General features: G+C 40.7%; 2 protein-coding genes across 8 annotated transcripts in view; one reads left to right on the forward strand and one right to left on the reverse strand.

Annotated features, from left to right (window-relative positions):
* Positions 1–394: 394 nt before the first annotated feature.
* Positions 395–13,149, reverse strand: CCNE1 (cyclin E1). 2 transcript variants are annotated; one of them, XM_030511955.1, is made up of 11 exons: positions 12,689–13,149; positions 12,486–12,576; positions 12,161–12,229; positions 5,758–5,900; positions 5,547–5,682; positions 4,581–4,727; positions 3,645–3,740; positions 3,141–3,275; positions 2,916–3,027; positions 2,672–2,829; positions 395–1,861 (listed from the first exon to the last, which is right to left on the reverse strand). In XM_030511955.1, exons 1-11 carry the CDS (start codon positions 12,700–12,702, stop codon positions 1,739–1,741), a joined length of 1,224 nt encoding a protein of 407 aa, XP_030367815.1. In that variant the 5' UTR covers positions 12,703–13,149; the 3' UTR covers positions 395–1,738. The 2 variants fall into 2 exon arrangements, with proteins under 2 accessions (XP_030367815.1, XP_030367816.1); XM_030511956.1 differs by lacking the exons at positions 12,486–12,576; positions 12,689–13,149 and having other exon boundaries at positions 6,005–12,314.
* Positions 12,903–22,430, forward strand: part of LOC115619535 (uncharacterized protein F13E9.13, mitochondrial-like) — a 29,934-nt gene continuing 20,406 nt past the window's right edge. For 3 of the 6 annotated variants that reach the window (XM_030511957.1, XM_030511961.1, XM_030511959.1), the window contains exons 1-4: positions 13,229–13,393; positions 13,577–13,651; positions 14,654–14,736; positions 22,113–22,293. In XM_030511957.1, the coding sequence (XP_030367817.1) occupies positions 13,579–13,651; positions 14,654–14,736; positions 22,113–22,293 (337 nt within the window). In that variant the 5' untranslated portion in view covers positions 13,229–13,393; positions 13,577–13,578. Of the gene's footprint in view, positions 12,974–13,228; positions 13,394–13,576; positions 13,652–13,691; positions 13,767–14,653; positions 14,737–22,112; positions 22,294–22,430 lie in introns of those variants that run through there. The other 3 variants (XM_030511960.1, XM_030511958.1, XM_030511962.1) reach the window with 3 other exon arrangements.

Raw genomic sequence — 22,430 nt, forward strand, 5'->3', positions numbered from 1 at the left:
AATTAAGCCTAGAAACTACCTTTCAGAAGGGTTATTGTGTATCACCGCCCCCCTACCCCCTGAATTTGTGTCCTCAAATTTGGAACAAAGTGCCAAAATGTGTCTTGACAAATCCTCCAGTGTTACAAACTTTTCCAATAACAGGCAAATATAGTATTCCTTTGTTTAGGACATGTAGCTCTCCAAGAAATTAAAACATCTCTGAACTGGCACCACCAAACTTGTCCAGCTAACATTTACACTTGTTTTGTTAGCACAGGACATACAGGTTGTATGTCCTCTATGTAATAACTGACTGTATGTAGGACATACAACCTACACAACATAGAAACAGGACATACACGCAGGACATACAACCAGTTGAGGAAAGTTAAAAAAAAGATGAATTATTTGCTTACCATTAGTTACCATAGGCATTTTTATTACCTTAAAGCTTTAACATTTGACAGAATATTGGGTCAGGGAAGAGCAAAAGGGAGAATAACTTAAAAATAATAAAAAGCAGCCTTGCTGGGAACTATGTTTATAAAAATGAACAGGAGCTTCTTGAAAGTGTTCAAGCATTTAAGTTATCTTCAGGACAACATGATGAATCCTGGTACTCTCACAGAAGTTTTCAGTGTTGAACAGTCCTTCAAAGTGAACATCATGAGAAAACCAATCTTCTATTTCTCTACTCTTCTCTCCAGAACTGTGACTTTCAGAAAACATCTTACTGTTATTTCTCAGATCTTGCAAAGTCAAGAAGGACAACTCCTCCTGTCAAAAGGCACACACCATTCCACAACTCAGCTTTGCACAGAAGGCTATAATTGTCAAAGACTATGCCAAAATCCCAATGTTTAAATGATTATGTTTTAAGAAAAGATAAGCTTCTCCTACTGATCATTTCTTGCTATTAAGCATAAAAATGCAGACAATCCGATTCAAGAATTTCCTAGTACGCTAATTACTAGGAAGTGTGCTGTGGAAGCATTCCCCATATACTTGTCATGTTTATTATCCCCTCCCTAGCCACCTGCATCTGGCTAAGGGAAATCCAAGTAGCCTAACATGACCATTTTATCTTCGTATCCAAAAAGGAAGTTTTAATTGATAAGCAGTAGTGGTAAATAAATAAAGAGATAGTTACTACATTATTGATCCCCAACTCCCACACTACTAGTGGTCACAATCTGAAAAAACTTAGCCGACCATAGTTAAAAGAAAAATAGGAATATACATAAACCCAGCTGTCTTAGACAGCATTTTTATTCTAAATGGATAGAGACATAGCAGCATTTACAATAAAGAGTTTTTAAAAGGCATCAAGTTGTAAGCCAACCATTTGAAAGAGGCTTTGAAACATTGTCTTCCACTGCACTTTTTGCCTGTTTGTCAACGGGGGACAGTCTGACTGCAGATTATCCAAAGGACAAACAGGCACAGTAACTAATCTAAACTTCAAACCCTTTTCCTGAACAGTTGGTCACATCAAGCATCACCCTCTGTAGCAGCATCTGGAGCACTCTTCGGTGTTCTTTTAAGCGGCTGGTATACTTGATCCACTTCTTTAAAATATTTTAATGTTCAATAAAAATATTTCAAATAGAAAATTTCTTCTGTCATGAAAAAAAGTAAGGTTTCTTTTTCAGATTCTATAAAGGCTTATGAACTTTACTGACAGCATTTCCATATTGGAGCAGGAGTTAGAACCAGCAGAATAGGCACTTCAACACTCTGTTAACTGTTTCTAAAGTCATATTGGCTTTGGTCCAGAAGACTGTTTCTTACTACTTTGTGGTGGTGTAAGGACACCAGTGGGGAAAGGTGAGGTCCTATTCTGCTCAGACAACATAGCTTTATTTGCTTGAGCTTTGTCCTGAAAGCATAGGAAAAAGGAGATAAGAGACTATCTTCACTTTGGTATATCTATGCAACAGAGCAACGTAATTCAGTGGTTTATATTCATCTCTGTATCTAACCCCCCCAGCAGCAACCAATAAATCATGTGGTACACATCAGTTAGTGAATACAAACTTCAAGAGATAAGCATTAACTCTTCAAACCTAATGATCAGCATTATGGTACCTCTATTTTAAAGAAAGCAAAATTTAGAAGCAACTGAACAGAAAGAACTTTAACTTCCATTAAATAACTTCTAAATAAAAAAAAAAAAAGATAACATTAACTACAATTTGCTGGACAAAATTTTGATCCTCTGCAAGTTTCTCATGCTAAAAACTGCTCTTTCTGAACTTCTTGTCAACTGTCACTGTCATGAAACAGTCTCACAAGATCACTCTCAAGTGATCAGTTTTTATTTTCTTTTTCATCAGACAAGGTTGCAAGACCTGTATTTTCTATAGAGAAAGGTATAACATACAGTATTTGAAGCATTCCAAAGGGTAGAAATAAACTTCTGATCTCTAGGGTAATTATTTGCTGTTTGAGATGAGAGACTTAAGTCACAATCGCCTTTTTAAACTAAACACTGAACAAGTCAGTCCCAAGACAAGACTGTCCCAAGAATTTTGGAACTGGAGTGCAACCATGTGCCTTTTATCACCTGAATACACTCAGTATCCATCTGGTAATGCTTCACTTAAGTTTACTGTATGTTCTAACCAAAGAAGAAATAATACTTGAAGATTTCACAGGTAGATTTTGTCTTCATTATGCACATACATACCAGCAAATCCAAGCCATTTATGTGTGTCTGTATATTGTGCATGTCTTCAGGAGCTACACCTCTGAAGTGTTTGAGTTTGGAGCTTCCTACTTCCCTTATAGCCATTGCAAACGGAACCATCCATTTTACACACTCCTCTACCTCACGCCATTCATAACCTGGAAGACAAAGGCATATGCTTATCTGTCTGAATGAAGACTTAATGTTTGTAAACACACTAAACTTAGCTTATAAATGCCAATACCTGTAACTTTCTGCATCAACTCAGATGAGGAGAAGTGATACAAAGCAGAAGCTGCAAGCACTCCATATGTATATTCCAAGCAGCCAATATCCAGCAGACAGAGATCCAAGAGCTGCAAGACAACAGATGCTTAATAAGTCTATTAAAAGAACACTTTCTTTCCAGGTGAAATAGCATTCGAAGGAAAAAAAAAAATATATATATATATATATATATCAGCCTTACCTCTGCTATTTGCACAAATATTTGCTGTGGATATTGTGGCAGCAATACCTCATAAAGCTTGTTTAAATATGCAATTTGCAGGTAAATGTTCAGCCATGATACAACTGTCAGTGGACTTAAGTTCCAGTTGAGAGCCTGAAAGAGTAAGCATGCACAAGACTTCAGTATTAATAAAGAGGTCCTAACTTAAACCATGCAACTTTATTTACTCCAGATCGGAATCTGTAATTCCAGTTGGTCAAGGCATCTTTGAAACACACAAATCTAATCCTCTCCTATACCTCTTCCTGCTGATAGGGTGGGGAACAATTAATTTTGTTAACATGCACGTACTGCTGGATGCTTTAAATCACTTGTTACCTAGAGAACACTGTTTTCTAATTAGAAAGAGAAATTGTGCCTCTTAGCAGCACATAAGACAAACTGAGGCTCTCTGCTTTTAGTCTGATTATGCTATACATTTTTAAAAACTCGAGTAGAACTAATTCCACTTTGAAATACTACCTTCATAATGAGCAATTCCATACTGAGGATTTCATCTTCTGTACAAGCTCCATCTGTAACATAGGCAAACTGGTGCAACTTTGGTGGATAAATTTCCTGAAAGAGATCAAGTATTTAATTTGTGTAATAAATTGTAACTAATCTCCATGTGTTTAAAAAAAAAAAAAGGGGGGGGGGAGAGAGAAGGAGAAAAAGAAGAATAGCACAAACCACTACCTCAGCATTTGAAAACAGAGTGAAAATTAAAAAAGAATCAAGCCCTCCATCCTAACTCATGGTTTTCTCCTCTGCCTTTAATGTCCACAGATTTCTTGTTCAACCTTCCTGCTCATAGACTTCACCTTTCACTTTTGATGGACCAGTACAACATGCACTGTGTTTGACTACAGCATCACTGAGATGGCATCATAATTGACATAAAGATTTTTTCTTATGTCCTAAGGCCACTTACCTCTTGCTGGAGAAGAACAGAGTGAAGAATAATAGCTCTCTTAAAAGACAAACAGCAAGAACTTAAAAAGCACTGTGTATTTTAACAGTTCAATTTGTTCCAGTAAATAACAGATAGCTCAGACTCTTCTCCATTAGGTACTCCACTGACAACAGAATTGCAACAAGTGATATCTGTATATGGCAGTCAGCCAAAAATTCATTTAGCAACCGCAACTAAAAAATTTGGGTTTGTTTTAACACTGAAAAGACTATCCTTTTAAAATTAAAGATACACTACGGTGCTAGCTAGTCTAAATTTTAGACACTTAGAAAAATTGGAGTAATCTAAAAAAAAAAAAAAAAAAAAAATGAAGAGTATCTTTGTCTCCCAGCTGAAATGTCGTAGCAAACTCCATAAAGTCTGCCAAAACCCATCTAGTGTACACTAAGAGTGTTGTCTGCCCATTCACATTTTTATGTTTAAGTAAAGCTGGAGATACTTACCTCAAGCTTTGCTGCTATGAATAAAGAAGAGATACCAATAAGCTGCAATAGTGTTTTTACAACATCATGTTGTGTTGCCATAAACCGATCAAAGAAATCTTGCGCTAAATAAAAAGTTTCTCTATGAAGCTTGTACACTTCACAAACCTGGAGAGACATCAGAGATTACAAAGGTCAAGAACAGTGTTGTAGAGTCAAAACCAGATGCTACAGATGTATTAAAGAACAAACCCAAAAGCTAAAATTCATATTGGCTTTCTGCTTTACTGCTATTGTGAAGGAATATGTTAACTAGGAGCATGAGTTAAATAGTTTCCTTTGACACAAGATGACTGACACTACAGTAACTCCCCCAAAATAAAAGAGATCAGAGTGAATATCCTTTTAGGAAATGCAAGCACATGTCCTAACAATGTCAGAACATCAGTTCCTCATTTTTGCAAAGCTGCATCATTCCAACACCTTAAAAGATAAAATTCTCACAAATCCTTTAGAATTAAGAACAGAGACTATGCTGCCAATTCGTCTGAACAGCAAGAGACTCACATACAGACAGAAGAGTTGTAGTACATTCTACGTGGCAAATAACAGATAGAGAGGTTGTAAGAGACATCTGATCTCCAAACTACCACACACCTTCCTTCTTGCAAGGACTATCATAATCACTTCTGCAGCTCTTATCTGCAGTGTGACCTTAAAAAGCTTACATCACTTTGAGGACAAGTTTAGTATTATTCACTATCAATCTATCAAGGAGCAACAGCAAATATTGTCAGTTTGTACACCATCAACTCAATCCATTATATATACTTTTTTAAAGTTCACTGCCATTCATTCACAAACTTTAAGATGAAGATGAGTGCCTAGTGCTAAACGGGTTATGCAACGATCATTAAGTGTATTCATGACAGTTATTAGTACACTTCAACAAAAGCACACTTGAAATACAAGCACGGAAAAGCTTACCTCCATTAGCCAGTCTAGAAGGATTGCTCTCATTTTAGGTTGCAGGAGAGGGTGCCTTTGCATATAAAATTTATCCCTCACATACATCTCCTCTTTTTTTATCATGTTTTTCCAAACGTCATCTCTGTTTGCCCAGCTAAGACAGATCAATATGTTTAGTCTCATACCATAAAAAAGGAAGGCAAATTAACAGCAGCAAAACAGCACTTACCCAAGAACTGGTAATGGTGAAGCTCTAGTTCGAACAAGACTTAGGTGAGGAAACTGAGAGTAATCAACACCAACTGGATCATCATCTTTATCTGGAGTAGGAATCAGCATATAGGCATTTTTGGGATCACTATTCCAGGATGGCTGTTAAATGAAACACAAGATTTTACACTGTGCCTTTTAAAATAATAATTTTAGCTGTAAATAGAAGACATTGGCCAAAAAACTGTGACAAGAGCTATGATTACCTCTTTAAACTGCACAGAATCACAGGATCATTGAGATGGTAAGGGACCTGTGTGACATTTTGTCCAACATCCCTGCTCAAGCAGGACCACCTAGAGCCAGTGGCCTAGGACTAGATCCAGATGGCTCTTGTCTCATTGCTGGGCACCAAGGAAAAAATCCTAGCACCATCTTCTTTATATCCTCCTTTCTGCTATTTATCTGCAATTGACAGAGTCTCCCCAAGCCTTCTTTCCTCGTGGCTAAGCAGTTCCAGCTCTCTCAACGTTTTCTTATAAGAGGCTCACTCTGGTCTCTTAATCATCCTAGTGGACTTTTGCTGGACTCTTTCCAGTGTGTTCAAGTCTCTCCTGTACTGACGAGCCCAGAACTGGATGCAGTACTGCAGGTGTGGCCTCACCAGGGCTGAGTTTGCAACTAAAACTGAAGAGCACTTACCCTGTCCTCCTCTTGAAGGACACAACTGTTTCACGGAACAATATCCAAGTCAGAGTCTCCTATTGTAATGTAGCATTTTGGTTTTACCAGAAATATGCTTGCCTACAGGCAAAGAATAAGCAGATGGAACCTTAAAACCCAAATAAAAGGTCAGGATTTCTGGCAAGGAATATGTAGACGGAACACTGGAAGTCGTGGTTCCATGTAAAGCAACCCTGACAATAAACACATCAAAATAATCATTTAAATAATTTCTTACTTGTTCATCCAGCAGTGATGGAAAAACAAAGCACTTATGACACAAATGTTTTCAGAATAAAGCAAGTACATATTAATCAATTCTCATTAAAGCATCAAGTTGACCTTTTCATGTACATTAACATACATGCCCAGGTCTGCCAACATCAGAAATCTGACACTTCACCCGCAGTATCCTTTTACTTTTATTTGGACCAGAACTAAAATTGACGTTTACCTTTCGCCTGCCTAACTCTGTTTAACAAAGATCTTGGTGTATGCTTCACGCAACTACCCAGGAAAAATATTACTATTCCATTTGGCAGTACAATACGAAGCCAGCCCCATGTCATCATACCTAAGCGAATTAAAATTTTGGCTTTTCTGCCTAACAGTGAAGTCAGCCATCTTGCTGCGAGCTGAACTGTTCTGCACCACTAAAAGGACAGAACTCTCTAACAAGGTTTCTAATGTGCTTTAAGAAAAATAAATAATCAGAAGCATCACCAGATGCTAACAAGTCAAATGCTTTACATGAAGTTTGACCTCTTGCAAAGAAGCTTCCCCACCTGATTTTTTCCATCCTTGCTGTAAATTACCTCACTTTCCAACAAAATGGCTACCTCCTAGCACGAGCTTTAGAAACAGAAACCACTGACTTGATGAAACAAAAACCACATTTCACAGTTCACTCACAGTTAAGACTTCTTTGTACTTTTGAGTTACTGAAACACAGATGGATAGCTTTTCTTCTTGGAGTTCTGCATGTAAATCTGCATAGCTACATACCCAGCCATGCCACAATTTAATCTGGGTGGGGTAAGGCAAAAAGAGGGAATACTATCTTTATCTTAAAAGTTTCAGATTCCTTACAAACTGAAAGTTTAAATAAGTGTCACGTCAGCATTGTTATAAGTTAACTTTTGTCCTCCCTCAAAACTAGAGTTTAGTCACACTTTTTTCTCCAAACTGCATGACAAGCCCGGCTGCCAACAGCCTTTGGAGAAGTGCTGTCTGAACAGTTAATCAGCAAAGATTAACAACAGAAAAGTAGTAGATTATATATATATATCTATATCTATTAAAGGTGCCTACTGCACCAGCATCTTCTGAAGAGGAAGGTAGCTGCTCCACCAAGTTCTCAACCAAAGTAGGTATCACGCATGCTACATGGCAGCAGGAACAATTGATTTAAGAGATTTCACCACCCCAAATCTTCAATAAGAAAATACAAATAAAGGATCAGGAGCCTCTTAGGTATTTTGAGAACTGAAAATCAAGTTTTTTATTAGATAATGTTGCTCACCACAACAACTGGGAAAGAGATGCAAGTAACGAAAAAAGCGTCTGGCTTAGCAAGGAAGAAGGAAACATGCAAGGGCCTCAAAAGAGGGCAGCTATTGGGAAAGGAGACAGGAGTCTGAATTAGCATTGGTGAGGGAGTACCATAGCTGTAAATCAGACTCTTGAGTCTTTAAAAGCAGATTTAGCAAGATCTTCAACCAAAATTAAGAAGCAATATCAAGAAGCTGCATTACATCACATTGTAACTGTAAAGAAGTAGGAGCCACCACTGAAAAAAGAAACAGTTTAAGGTGGAGAGGGTGTGAGGAAACCACCAAGAGCTTCCTTTGGGCTTGCACAGTGCCAGCCTGAAAGCAGAGAGCTGACAAAAAGCAACAGATGTTACAGAGAATCTGTGCTGCCTAGTGGAGGAAATCCTACAGTCCGGGGCTTACTTCTGAGGCAAACAGGAGCTAAAGTAGGATGCAAGCCAAAAAATCAGTGGGGAAAACTGCCTCTACAAATCTATATGGAGGCCAACAAGAAAGCTTAGTGACACCTACAGGAGTATTCCAGACACAGAAATAGGAATGATTGTTCAGAGAACAATCTTGTTAACAACTTTAACAACTAGTTAAAGTTCTCCAACCTCAGAACTAGATACAGATTGGAAGGTGACCAAAGCAGTCCACCAGAGCAGCCAAGTCCATACAGCTCCAAACAAAGAAAAGCCAAGAGTTCAGGGGTGCTTTTTTAAAGCTCAAATATTCCTATGCCTCAGTTTTCTGCAGCATGTTGTCATTCACCGATATATCAAATGCTCATTTAAACAGATCTTTTGGATACCCTTCGAGCATATAGGCCAGACACAAAATGGAGGAGGCAGTAAACACTAGGGATATTGGTCATAGGCCAGGCAGAGGCTCCAGTGAAGCAGCCACGCTTAAGAATATAAAAACTGCTGAGACCTCAACATGAGCTGGAAGCCCCCAGAACAAGTCAGGGCAAAGAGGGCAGCAGGAAAGCAGAGGAAGAGGGAGGCAGGATGAAGTTTCAACTCCATTGAAAAAGCGAGGATTTCCAGCATGGAAATTGAAGGGAAAGGAACAGAAGGGGGAGAGGTCTGTTTGCCTCACCCTGAAAAGGGGCACCTTGTAACAGTGACGTCGATACCAGCTACTAGACTGCAGCCTTATTTTGCCCGTCAGGAAAAATAAGACCTATAATTCTAGCCATTTTTCACTAATAGGATGCATTAATTTTAAGTATAGGGGTTTTCTTTGCCATCAGAAAGAGATTCCAGGATTAATAAGCAGGAGAGAGAAGAGCAACTCACATTAGTAAGTTGCTTCAATTCTTTCTAAATAGCATTAGTGCTTCTACTACTTTTAATTTTCTAAACAGTCTGAGTATTGTCCTACCCCAGATTAGGGCCAAGTCAAGATCTCAGTCTGGATATAGTTTACATTCTTTTAACATCTGTTTGTCTGAAGATTTGTAAACCGCTTTTGAGGGAGGTTGTTTTGTTTGTTTAAATTGGATTTTTCAAAGGTAACTTAGCCTGGTTAAAGAAACTTTTTGGAGGATATTTTCAAACCTGTTAGGTGGAACACTCTGACAATAGTAAGACCAGATTCTGGAAAAGAGTCTCATGAGAAATTAAACCTATTTCCTGAGAGTTTACTCCATCTTCTTTTCACCTGAAAAGATTAGTTAGTTTCATATAAAGAAACAAACTTCTATATTCAATTCTCCACTCTAGATGGAGGTGGCCATATAATTTGTATCACAATTGCATGGATGACTCTAATCTAGTTAGATTAATTTTGTTTTACACGGAGCCTTGGAAGTGTATCCATCCACAAAAAGCAGCCAGAATTAGTAGCAGAATTGCTAGTAGAATTACAGCAGTGACAGTCCTCTAAAATCAAACACGGAATTTATGCAATATTCTGCTGTCACAAACTTGATGATATAGCCACCCTTTCATCACATAAAGGGTAACAGCATCCTAATTAAGAACTCAGGCCTTATGTTCAACAGAAACAAACTAATGAATTGACCATGAAGATGCTGTAAAGTGGGATGTGACTATGATATTTTGCCTTGTGTATAAACTAGTGTCAGTAAACAATTTATTTAATGTAGAAGTCATATGGTACAGGCTGCAGTGGATTTATAGCTACTTGCATTTTAGAATTGTTGTGCCTCAACAAAATAACTGTCTCACTGGCTATCATACAAGCCTGCTATACTGCTGCTGGAACAGTAAACATATTCTCATTAGTGGCCCATGGCAATTTATATCAGAATAGCTTGTGTCACACCACAGATTCAAGAGCTGCTGCTGTGCAGCCAAATGTTAGCTTCTTTTTAACCAGATCTGTAACAATCTGGCTACTTTGTCACAACAAAAAAACCTCTCTATGAAGGGATAGATACACAGGTACACATTTTATTTATGGTTTACAAAATCAAAAGGGCAAATCACACCAGTATTCTAAGATTAACTTTAAAAACTCCCAAATACATATTTTGGATGCCTACTGCCTAAATTATCTAAGTTTCAATTTACTTATCGTTCCTGAAGTAACACTGAATGGCTACGAGGACAGGAACACAGAAATGAAAGTCTTTATCTACTTTCAAAGTTGAAGGCCAATGTATAGAAAACATTAAGTTCCTTTCATTGTCTTTATGAAAGAAGGTGGAATTGGGCTCCTGTGAGGTTTTTAACAATACCTTATTATTATGCAATAAACATGCATAAAGAAGCCCTTGCTTAGATCAAGCAGAATGAATATTTTGGTGAAGGAGAAAGCAGTGGTGAAGGACAGGCAGCTCTTCCTTGTCAGAAGTGAGAAATTAGTTTAATATACTGCACAAGAGAAAGACAGAAGGGAAGGAGAGATCCCCTCATTAAATGCTCACCATTTGAGCCCTGCTTAATATGTTGACTGATAACTAGTATATGCAGTTGCAACAAGCAGAGGCCATTCCAAACAATGATGCCCATCTGTTATGGTAGCACTTTAGTCTTAGAACTTCCAGCTGCCACTTCTGGTTACATGTGCCACATTATGCATAGCCTTGCGTACCAAATGAGCATGGTCTGTGCTCCCCGATCATGACTTTTGCAGCTGAAGTATCACCCTGTATGTGCATTAACAGGCTGAAGTCTTAGTGCTACTGACTGAGTAAGTGTGTGTGTACATGCAGGAAGAAGAAGGGGTGCGTGGGGGGTGGGGGAAGAGGAGGAATTCAATCTATTTCAGAAAACAGGCTATTCTGCTTTATTTAGAGTGGGCATCAATGTACAAAAGCACCATGCTTTCATTACTGTATACCAACAAACATCCAATGTAAGTACCAACAGAATTTCAGTTTTGAAGAATATGGAAAGGGCACGGTGTGGGGGAGGACACTACTAAAGTTAGTTTTGACTAACTCAGATCATTCTGGATGCCTTATCGAGAAAATTGGCAATGTTCACCACCAACCTCCACTGCAGGCCTGACTTCCACAGGTAAATGGCTTGATAGAAATTATCCCTTTGTTCCACAGGGAAAGGAAGACTATTTTACTACTTCATTCGCATCTACTAAAAACTCTACAAAGTTCTGATCACAAAATCCTTACTTTCTGTCAGTCTGATAATGACCCTTGTCAATGTGAATGGAGCTGACAGTAGAAGGTGTCCTGGGGATCCTTCCTTTCCCAGGTGATACACAAGTAAAGACATGACTGTGAAGAGAACCACCTCAAGAGATGATTCTGTTCATATGCTTAAGGGTCCCATGCTTTGGCCTGCAAGGTACAGCACATAAGCACTGACTGTACTCCTGCAACTCTCTAGAGAGGTCAGTGCAGAATCCCTCCACGTAGACTTAAAGGCAAATGAAGGCTTCTGTAAGGTGCACCCTTGCAATCCCAGGACAATTGATTATAGTGAAGTATTAACAATGTTTTAGATCAACAGAGGCCCCGTCTCTTGTAAAGACTCCAGAGCAACTGGTACAGTCTGAAGTGTTTTGCATGTTTCATCAGCCAGGGTTGATAGTCCCCCTTGCCCACTTCTGTACAGCATGGGTGCCTGTATATACCTGTTTCGCCACATTTGCAATAGGAATAGGGTACTGCAAAATAATAATAGGGTTAAACAAGATTACAGGAGTATGATCTAAAGCCAAATCGGTTACCTGGTTTTCACACTGCTTTTTTCTAGTCAGCTCCATATTTGCAACTTCTTCATCAGGATCCTGCAAGAACTACCAAAAGTAACATGCAGTTTCTGGAGGACAAACCACAGGACAAGCAGTCGTTGGCCACTGTGCCGTGTGCCTGGCCCCTCAGGACCACAGTCCCGCAGCAGACCCCCCCCAACCACCCCACACCCGACCACCACATGGCCTCCAGACACCCAACAAAAGGAGGCGAGGGCTCGGAGGCCAAGCCCGGCAGCAGAGCAGGCGCCGGCCTGCGGGCACCAGGGTGGGCGGCTGGGCCGGGCGGGCCCGCACTCACCGTAGCCACATCAGCTTTCCTCTTGCGGGCTCGCATGGCGCTCTCAGCGGCCCCATCCCCATTGGCGGGCGCCTTCTCCTCCGAGCAGTCACTGCCAAGAGAGAAGAAGCTGAAGGAGCTGCGGCCGCGGGGAGCCTCCTCAGGGGTGCCTGCGGAGACCTCGGCCTAGAGGGCCCCGCGCACGGCGGGGCCAGCAGACTTACCTCTCCCGGCGCATGGTGCCCGCCTGGACCGGGTCGGGGCGAGCGGAACGCTGTGCGGGGAGCGGCCGAGCAGGCCCAAGCCTCAGCCCCCACAAAGAGCCGCGGAGACGCGGGCGCACGGCGCGGAAAAGGGCGGCCGCAGCCCCGGACCGGCCCCGCCGGCTCCCCCCGCCCCGCAGCCGGGCACCCCAGGAGGCGACAGGGGCGCCCACCGCCCGCTGCCCAGCAACACCCGCACTCGGTCGCTCGCCGCCGCCGCCCCGGACCAAAGCGGAGAGTGTCTGGGTAGGTGGGTGCCCGGCGGCAGCGCTGGCGGGGCGCGGGGGCAGGGCGGGAGCGAGGCGCGGGCGGGCTGCGCTGGGCGCCTCCTGCCTCACGGCGCGGCCGCTCCCGTCCCTACGCACAGCGCAGCCCGCGCCGAGCGGGACATTTAAACGCGCGGCTCGGGGCCGCCTCCCCGCCCGCCCGCCCGCACACGTGGCCCCGCGCTCAGCTCCGGAGCGCGGCCGGGGCGGGGTCTGCGGGGGGCGCGGCGGGGCGCGGCGGCGGGACCCGGGGTGCTGCACGGGGCGCCGCGGGACCCCGCGACGGGACTGGCGGGGAGGGGCGGGGCCGGGGGCGGGGCCGGCGGAGCCGACGCGGAAGCGGCAGAAGCGCTTAGGGCCGCCGCAGGTGGATACCGGTGGCGGGGTAAGGTGACCCGAGGTGAGGTGAGGTGAGGGGAGCGGAGCGGCGGAGAAGGAGCTGTGGCAGGAGGCCGGGCAGCCCTGTCCGCGAGGGGAGACGGGCCCGGCCCGCCCGCGAGGGGAGGCGGGCCGCCTCCGGGGCCTGCCCGTCCCCCCTCCCCGCCGCCCGGCCCTGACCCCTTCCCTCCTTCTCTCCTCGCAGGGATGCTGCTGCCCGTGCTCTTCGGGCGGCTGAAGGCGGCGGTCGTCGGGGTGGTGCACGTGGGAGCGCTGCCAGGTGAGCGGCGGCGCCCTCGGCAGCGGCACCTGTCAGCACGGCTGCGGCCCGGGACGGGGCCCGCTCCCCCGGGAGCGTTAGGCCGCCGCCCCGGGCCCCTCAGGAAGTGTCACAGGTTTGCGCGTTCCTCCTTCCCAGCAGCAGCAGAGGCAGGAGACGCTCCTGTGTGAGGAGCTAGACTAAGGGAATACGGGGTGGTTTTGGTGAGCTCGTCAGTGCCGTGTTTGAGGAGGCGATGGTTATGAAACCACACAAAGGGATGTCGGGACAGGGCAGGTGCCAGGTAGAGCTCTTGCAGATCCCCTTGACAGACTGGTGCCCGGAGCTCACCAAGCTCCGCATCTCCCCAGAAGCACGCTCCAGGCACTATGGCCAGCCTTCCACGAAACCAGGCCATGTAACCAAGCTGCCAGAGAGCTCTTCACAGTCACCATTTCAGACTCTCAGTGCTCAGCTTTAGGAGCCCATGTATCAGAAAACGCTTTGGAGCTGATCTCAAGTGAAACTCACTGAACTCCACAAAATCCACGTGTGTTCATTTCTGCTATGAAGCACTTACACCGAAGGTCAGATATAATCAACCCTGCAGATTAGAGTTTAAGATAGCTTTACATAATTTTAAATTGACTCGTGTTTAGCACAGGTATTCCACAGACCTAGAGGTCGGTCTTGCCGTAGGCTGTATTGCATGGAGCATCGCTAATGCAGGATAAACTATAAGTACAGGAATAACAAGCCAAGAGCAGACCTGGTACAATAAGAGATTACAGCGGGTATTTGTCAAGTTTGTGAATTGCATTTAGGAGCTGAACAGTTACAGCAGATCTGCCAAGTTCAGCTAAGGAAAGAGGTGCCACTGAGGCATGTCATAAGCAACCTTGTAGCGAGTTTATCCTGTTTCTCCCTATTTCAATGTGCCAATCCCTATAGTTAACCTGAAAGCTGTTACTGTATGTGGTTTTGGTTTGTGCATGCCTTGAGTAAGCAGCATTATTCTTGCAGGGACACCAAGAAGTTCTCTTCCATTGACCCAGATCATTGATCAAGCTTGTCAAGAGGCAGAAGTTTACAAGGATGCTGGGGTTGTAAGTTTTGGTTTCCTCCTTCCTTTGGCAGCATTTACACAAAGCTGCTTCTGCATAGCCAATACTTTTTGAATTGAGTCTATAATTCAAAGAGTCTTAAAGAACACAGTTTAGGAAGATGCTTAAAGCCACATCTTTCATTTCAATATCGTAAGTAGGCCTTGATTACAAAACCTAAAATAAGCATCACATGCACCCAAAACAATTGAAAAAGCTTAGATTCAAACTGTGTAATTCACATTGCTTCAGTTGGATTACCATCAGTTTCTAAGAATCAAGTCAATTTAAGGGAAAAAGAAAAAAAGGACAGTCAACTGCAACATGGATTGTTGCTGACATGCTAGGTATCTGGCTGTAAAATCCTTCATTATCCAGTCTGACAAGCCACTGTGTTTTTGGCCCTGTGCAGTACTCTGGTTTCATGAAGCCATGGAGGCACGCTGTGCCCACAGCCAAGGCACTGCACACCTCAGTCACTTGCAGGCTGCAGGATTGCCTCACACGTTTGTACCAAAGCACCACAGATGATTCAGGGACTAAAAACTAAGAAGCAATCTTAGGAGCTTTTCTGCCCGTTAACCTTTCTATTCAAGCCCCTTGGCAGGAAGCGTGCCAGCTTTGCACATCTAGAAGAGAAGGCCCAAAAGGCCAGTCTCAGTGAGAGGCAAGCCAAGGCAGGTTATACTGACCAAATTGCCGCTGGACCTAAGGTGGTATAGTAATCTTCATAGGCCAGTAGATTTTAACCTGTACTTTTGAAAGGTCAGATATGTCTTAAACATTTCATTGCACTTTGTCTTTGGGTGTACAGTATTATGTACATTTTGTGGCATGGTAAGGTGATGTCCTAATGTCCAAGGTTTGAAAAATATCTTCAATGAACAAGTAGCCACTGCTCTGGGCTGATGTTTTCTGCAAAACTTTGACAAGCTGGTTGAAACATTTTTAATGGCACAAGTTAGAATGATACTTTAGAGACTGAACAAAATTGAATGTAAGAGTTTAGTCTAAATTATAGAAGATGAAGGTCACAATGCAAGACAAGTCACATGAAGTAGATTATGGGCAGAATGCTAGCAAATTGGGAAGAATCCTAAGAACAGAATTGTTTAAAGGATAAACATCAGCGTGAAAGAATGATGTTTACATAGTTGGGCTTGTGAATCAGATGGGCAAGTACAAGATGGCCACCCAGTTAGAGTAATCTCAAACTCCAAGTTGTACAGAATGAGTAAGTTTTCTTCCTTTTTGTGCCTGTTGACGGAACAGGTGTGCAATAGCTCTATATTCTGTACCATGACTTTATATTTTGACTTTACAGTTACGGTATCAGCATGATATGAGGTATAACGCAATTTGATCTACATCAGAAGAGTGACAAGTACTAGTTTTTGTCTTCCTGTGTCAGAGGAAGTGGTTATACAAGTGATCTGTAATTCGTAAAGCCATTGCCTCAAGTTTCAGAGCTTGTTTACCCATTTCTTTACATACTAATTACACATGGAAACTTTTAGCAGCAAGTAGAAAACACCAAGTATACCTAAAGGGGGTACAGAAGCAGTTACTTTCACTGCTGACTTGCACAAAGCTGGAAAGTGCTTTTTAAGACAAGTGCAGTCTTAATACAAGCTTTAAAATCCATACTAACATGAAATTTTAATTTGGGGTTTATACTTCATTGTCTTTTCAAGAGTTTAAAGAAATTTGCTATTCCAGGTCTAACTGGTTTACATTTTCTCCTCCCGCATTGCAGTCTCCAAACTTGAATGTATTTTTGAGCATAACTCTTGGATAGGACAGATAAGGTGAATACAGTCATTTCTCTACACATTTGGACAAATTCAAGGCTTGAAGTTATGTTTAGTCTATTTGCTGTAGAAGTCACAAGAACATCAGTGTACCTTCCACACCAATCTTTGTTCTAACGGTCTGTGCACAACTGTGTAGCAGCAGTACGACAAACAAATCCTTATTAGTGCCGTAAAGGTCAGAAATAATCAGGAGATTATCCATAAATATCAGTATGTCTGTCTAACACTTTCTGCAATTTACTTGTTAGTTTTTATCTGGTACTTTAAGAGAAAAGTAAGTTTTCGTGATAGATACTGGAGATTCCTGGCTTTCGCACAGAGATCACCATTCTTTCAAAAGTAACTATCCGGCATATGTAATGGAAATATATTTGGGTTTGCCCCTCAGTATTTCAAGTGATCTGTTAAGCTGTCTGTTTTCTCTTGTGAAAGAAGAGCTAGAAACTTACAGGTTTTTTCCACAGATGTTTCTAATGACAGTATTTCCAAACCTTTTAGAAGATAACTAACCATCTTGCCACAACTAGATGTTTACATATTTTCTCAAGTTACTTGAATTGGTGTTAACATTTACAAATAAAGTATATGGTCTTGCTCACTCAATATGCATTGCACTTGGATAAATCCTAGTATTTTCAGAAAAAGGTGACTTGTCTGGCACATTAGCAGCTTAACATAATAAATATGAAAGATTTTTGATATTAGAGCACAGTAATGAAAACAAGTGAGTGCTCAGTTAGGAAGCCATCTGTGCTCAAAATGTATATGCTTTGTACTTGTGTGTTGCTAAACAATGAAATTCCCTAAGCAAGATTTTATAAGCAGCAAGCTATGATGCATTATGATCCCTCCAATTTGTATCTGCTTTTGTTTAAGACAAATGCAAAATGTATATTCAAGTAAACTTGTATTCATTCTGTTCCGAGTCTCTGATGCTTCTTTGTAGCCAGAAAATAGAGCACAAGTTCCCTCTAATTTCATTGAAATAGATCACTTTACTACTAGTTGCTGTAATCTAGCTGTAGCTACTTGAGTAGCTGACATTAAAGGCAGTTAGAGATACACAAGTAAAACTATTTCTTTTATTTTTAAAAATCTCCAAATTATAAAGTTACATTGAATTGCAAATATTATGGTGCTTCTTACCACACAAAATTTTGGTTTGCGTTTTTTACCAGTGCGGTCTCTGGAGATACATTCATTGCTATTCTCATCCTCCTGATCCTTCTTTTGTCTTTGTAACTGGAATGGGATTTGCTAGTACATGTTTTACATTGATTTTTAAAAAAATAAAAGTTTCAAGCTTCTTATTCTTATAACTACGATGATAGTTAGAATTCAATTTAGAGTTTAATAACAGTTGAGATAATAATACCAGAATATTCTATTTAATAACAGAATAAAATATTATTTCTGCATATAAAACATGTAGGTAATTATAACTTGGATTACAGAGATTAACATTTCAAATTTTAGCTGTATTACAGTAGAATAAAATAGCAGACAAATCTCTCCACAACTACTTCGTATGGTATATCATAGAATCACAAACTGGTTTGCATTGGAAGGGACCTTAAAACTCACGAAGTTCCAACCCCCTGCCACAGGCAGGGACACCTTTCACTAGACCAGGTTGCTCCAAGCCCCTTTGTCCAACCTGGCCTTGAACACTGCCAGGGATGGGGCAGCCACAGCTTCTCTGGGCACCCCGTACCAGTGTCTCAGCACCCTCACAGGGAAGAATTTCTTCCCTGTATCTCACCTCAATCTCCCCTCTGACAGTTTAAAGTCATTCCCTCTTGTCCTGTCACTACCTGCCCTTATAAAAAGTCCCTCTCCAGCTTTCTTGTCGGCCCCTTTAGGTACTGGAAGACTGTTATAAGGTGTCTCCATTGTCTTCTCTTTAGGCTGAACAAGCCCAGCTCGCTAATAGGAGCTCTGTCTTCGTAGGAGAGATGCATCAGCCATTGGATCATATGCAGGAGAACTGCTTAGTAATATATCTAATTATGTCTATTACGGCAGTAACCTCTTGTTCTAGAGATAGAATTTTTAAAGGAATAGCTACACAGCTGTGCTGTGTTTAGTATGGATGCGTTTGTAGGTAAGACCTCTCCGTTCAGGGAAACACTGAGATTAAACTTGCCCTAGGTAAAAGTTACATTAGGTAGATACTGAGTTAAAGCTTGTGTGATGGTTGTACTTGTGGTTTATGGTGTTGTGACTCCATTTGAGGCTTTTCTGCTGTGATATGTGTGTATGAGGCTGAAGTGCTTTAAGACGTTATTTCTATAAGTGGAATAAAGCTATGGAAATTATTTTTCTATATAATCAGAGAGCTATTTAAATGACCTATTTTCTAGTAGCTAACTCTGATACAAGAGGCACTTTGCGCACATATATAGCACTTCAGAAGTCGTTCAAAGTAAAAGGGAAATATATTATTTGAGAATTGTTTATAATGAGGCCATTATATATAAGCAACACTTAAATAATCTTAATATTCAATAGAAAAGGAACACAAAAAGTATTTGCTAGAGTTTTATCTTTTACCATCCAAGTAAATTCTGCTTTGGAGGGTGTTATACAGTAGCTGTTCCCACAGACTTCTAAACTGTAAGATTAAGTTCCAAGAACTTGAATTTAGCATAACTGTTTTCTTTCCACCATTTTAATTAGCTGCCTGATAGTACTGAAGTCTGTTTTATATACATATCAATTCAGTAAACACAGAAATCTGTGGTGTTATTTTTTATATAAAATATGAAAGAAAGCTCTGAGTTAACGCATCTGTAATTCAGCTCTCACTATTGCAGAACATATGTTGTTCTTTTTTTAGTTAAACAAAACATAATATGCAAAAGAACAGAGTCTATCGGATGGTACCAAAAGAATAACACATTATTAAAGTAATACCAAAAATATTCACTGTAACCGTGGGCCTTGAGGCCATAAGAAGAGACAACTGCTGAAAAGTGAATATAGTAAGTTCAAGGCAGAAGAGAGGAATGTTGGAATCCTCCCATATGCCTGCATTTTGAACTAGAATTCACATGCACAGTAGCATGGCTTAGGTTTTTAATTAATTTTAAAATGAATTAATTCATTAATCTAATGGAATAATTTGCTTTATGCAGATCCTGAGCTGTTGAAGTAGTAGCAACTCACAGAATACTCAGTTTCACTGTGGAATTCCTGTGGAATTCTGTGAGCTTGTTCTGCTTTTTCTGCTACTAGCACGGCTCATCAGGAGCTGAGCATCTGAAGCCCTATTCCCAGATGTCTTTCTTCTTATATGTCCTATTGAGGTTGATTCTTGATTGCCTGAAAGCTGCTGGTTTGCAGACCCTAGCTCCTTGCCCTTTTGATAAGCTTGGAGTTTCATAGATACCCATATTTTGGTGAAGTCTGCCTAGCAAAGCATACTTAAGCCAAGCACCAGGTTCTGTGGGCTCAAGAAAAAATACCTGAGTTTGAGGGCTCATTGCATTTTTTGGTTTTGTTTTGCTAAAATAATATAGTTTTACATTAATCCTTTTGCCAAATAGTGCTACTGACCAACTTTGCATTCTTGCTTAGACTTGACCTAATAAATTTGTGTACAGAGGGCAAAAGGCCAAGGGATTTCTCTCTCTGTTGGTACCACAAAGGATTTGGTAGTTATGCTTGAGGTTCAACAGTATTTGGCCAGCTCAGGTTTGTTGGAACAATTGTGACCTCATTCCAGACGAACAGACTAAAAGGTTGTGATTTTTTTCTTTTTTTTTTTTCCATTTCTGAAAATGCTCTGGGTTTTCTGAGGACTGGTTGTCATCTTTGTTGTGTTGGCTACCTTCCGTCACAGGTAGAGAAGTGTGGATGTTAAATTGCACATTGAATTGGACATAGAAACAAAATCAAGACAGATGTTTTGATTAGTTGTCATATCTGGTTTTCCTTTGCTTGGTTGAGGTTTTCTTGGATCAGAATTATGTAACTCAATATGCTGATGAACAGTACCAAAGAGTGCATAGGTCTATTGTTGGGTGCTCATATTAAATTGCTTTTTTCATTATCAGTTGTGTCCTTTTGTTTTTAGGGTAGCATGTGTTTGGGTGTTTAAATACTCAGCTGTAAGCCTTTCGCCAAAGGTGGCTGAAACCATGCACTGAATGCATGCGGGTTGTGTGCTCGATCTGACCATGTTGTTCCACTGATGACTTCCACTCTGTTGTTCTCCTCCTCCATGTTAGGTGTTTATTTATCATGTCTGTAGCTCACTCGGTAATTCAGCCGAGTGACTGCATTTTATATACCGTCTTATCTTTTACTGCCAAAAGAGCTTCTACACTACAACAAAGATTAAAGAAGCGTTACATATGAAAGTTTTTTTAAAAAAGGAAACTTTCCTCCCACCTTCCTGATTCTCTATGTTATTATTAACCAAACTTCTTTCTCTAATCTCTAGTTGGTTTGTTACGTTTTTTTTCTAAAACGTTGTTCTTTCTATTCTGGCTCAGTTACAATATCTTTGAAATGTAAAGCTCTCATTTTAGAGGATTAAGATATGTGATAGAACTCCAGAGAGCATGGAATTTATTTGCTATATGTACAATTAATATGTCTATTAGACTTTTTGTATATTTAGATTGAAGCTGGTGAGAAATGTCTAGCTTCTTTTAACATTCTTTCTGCAAATGCAGAACATAAGGCTTGAAATATATTTCAAGGCTATACTGTTGCTATTAGTCCTTGACAAAATTATATATGACTTGCAGTTGTTGAAAACTTTCTGGTATATACTATACAATGATTGGAAAAGTACAAGGTACCAGCTGATATACAAAGATTTTTAATAGATCACATAAATTACATCTGCAGAATATTTTTTAATCACTCCATTGTTTGCTAAGAGTTTGTTTATGTGAAGTGAGAGGTGTCGTAGATAATAAATAGCAATATCTTCAAGTAATTCTGAATCTGGAATGAGAGAGATGTCTATAGTTAATACCATAGTGTTAACTTTATATATGTATCACTGCAAATAGATATATACATATCTATACATATAACTATATATATGTATCACTGCAAATAGATACAGTAATAGTCAAACAAAAAATTCCTTTATTTACCAAAAATAACACATTTTCTGACATGAATTGATTGGAAATTGCCTTGATTATCACTACATCCTCCGTTATCCAAACATACTCAATGTCCTATATTCCACTTGGATAATTGAAGTTTGACTTTGCACTATTTTTAATGAGGTATAAGGTTTAACTCATTCACCTATAGTTCACATTTTAGGATAGATCAAAAGAAACCAAATTGATGAATGTATAATTAAAATCACATTTATTTCTCTTCATGATTTCCCTGCAAATACCATGCTGTTGATGAAAGCGCTTTTAAAAATGGTAATACGCATCAACACAATTTACTGTAGATAATCCTTCCTTTGAAGAAAAACCTTTAAACGCCTGTGTGTTTTAATACAGAACAGCATAATGGTAAACTAGCCATGTTTTTTAAGTTCCTTTTTTCCAGTTTAATCGTATTTCTTTATAATAATCTCTCTAGGATGGCTTGATAGTAGAAAACATGCATGATCTTCCTTACACGGTGTGTCCTGGGCCTGAAGTAACCACAGCGATGACAGTCATTAGTGCTGCACTGAGACGAACCTGCCCCCACCTCGCACTGGGTGTCCAGATCCTGTGTGCTGCAAATCAACAGGCGATAGCGGTTGCTCTAGCTGCAGGTAATAGAAATGACTTGTCAGTTATTACTGTTGTTTGCTATGGCATTTACTCTGTGCAAATTGTGTATTGTACTAACATAGATACCATGAAAAATGAGACATGAAAAGCTCACTGTACCCTGAAAAAGCAGAAATTA

This window comes from Strigops habroptila, chromosome Z (genome assembly GCF_004027225.2).
Source record: "Strigops habroptila isolate Jane chromosome Z, bStrHab1.2.pri, whole genome shotgun sequence".
Lineage (NCBI taxonomy): Eukaryota > Metazoa > Chordata > Aves > Psittaciformes > Psittacidae > Strigops > Strigops habroptila.

Excerpts from the sequence above, each read along its gene's own strand:
- CCNE1 (XM_030511955.1), bottom strand. Across the intron at positions 5,901-12,160 it reads AAAAGCAGTGTGAAAACCAG|CCATCCTGGAATAGTGATCC; the intron begins GTAACCGATTTG and ends TTCATTTAACAG. Across the intron at positions 3,028-3,140 it reads TATTTGTGCAAATAGCAGAG|CTCTTGGATCTCTGTCTGCT; the intron begins GTAAGGCTGATA and ends GTTGTCTTGCAG.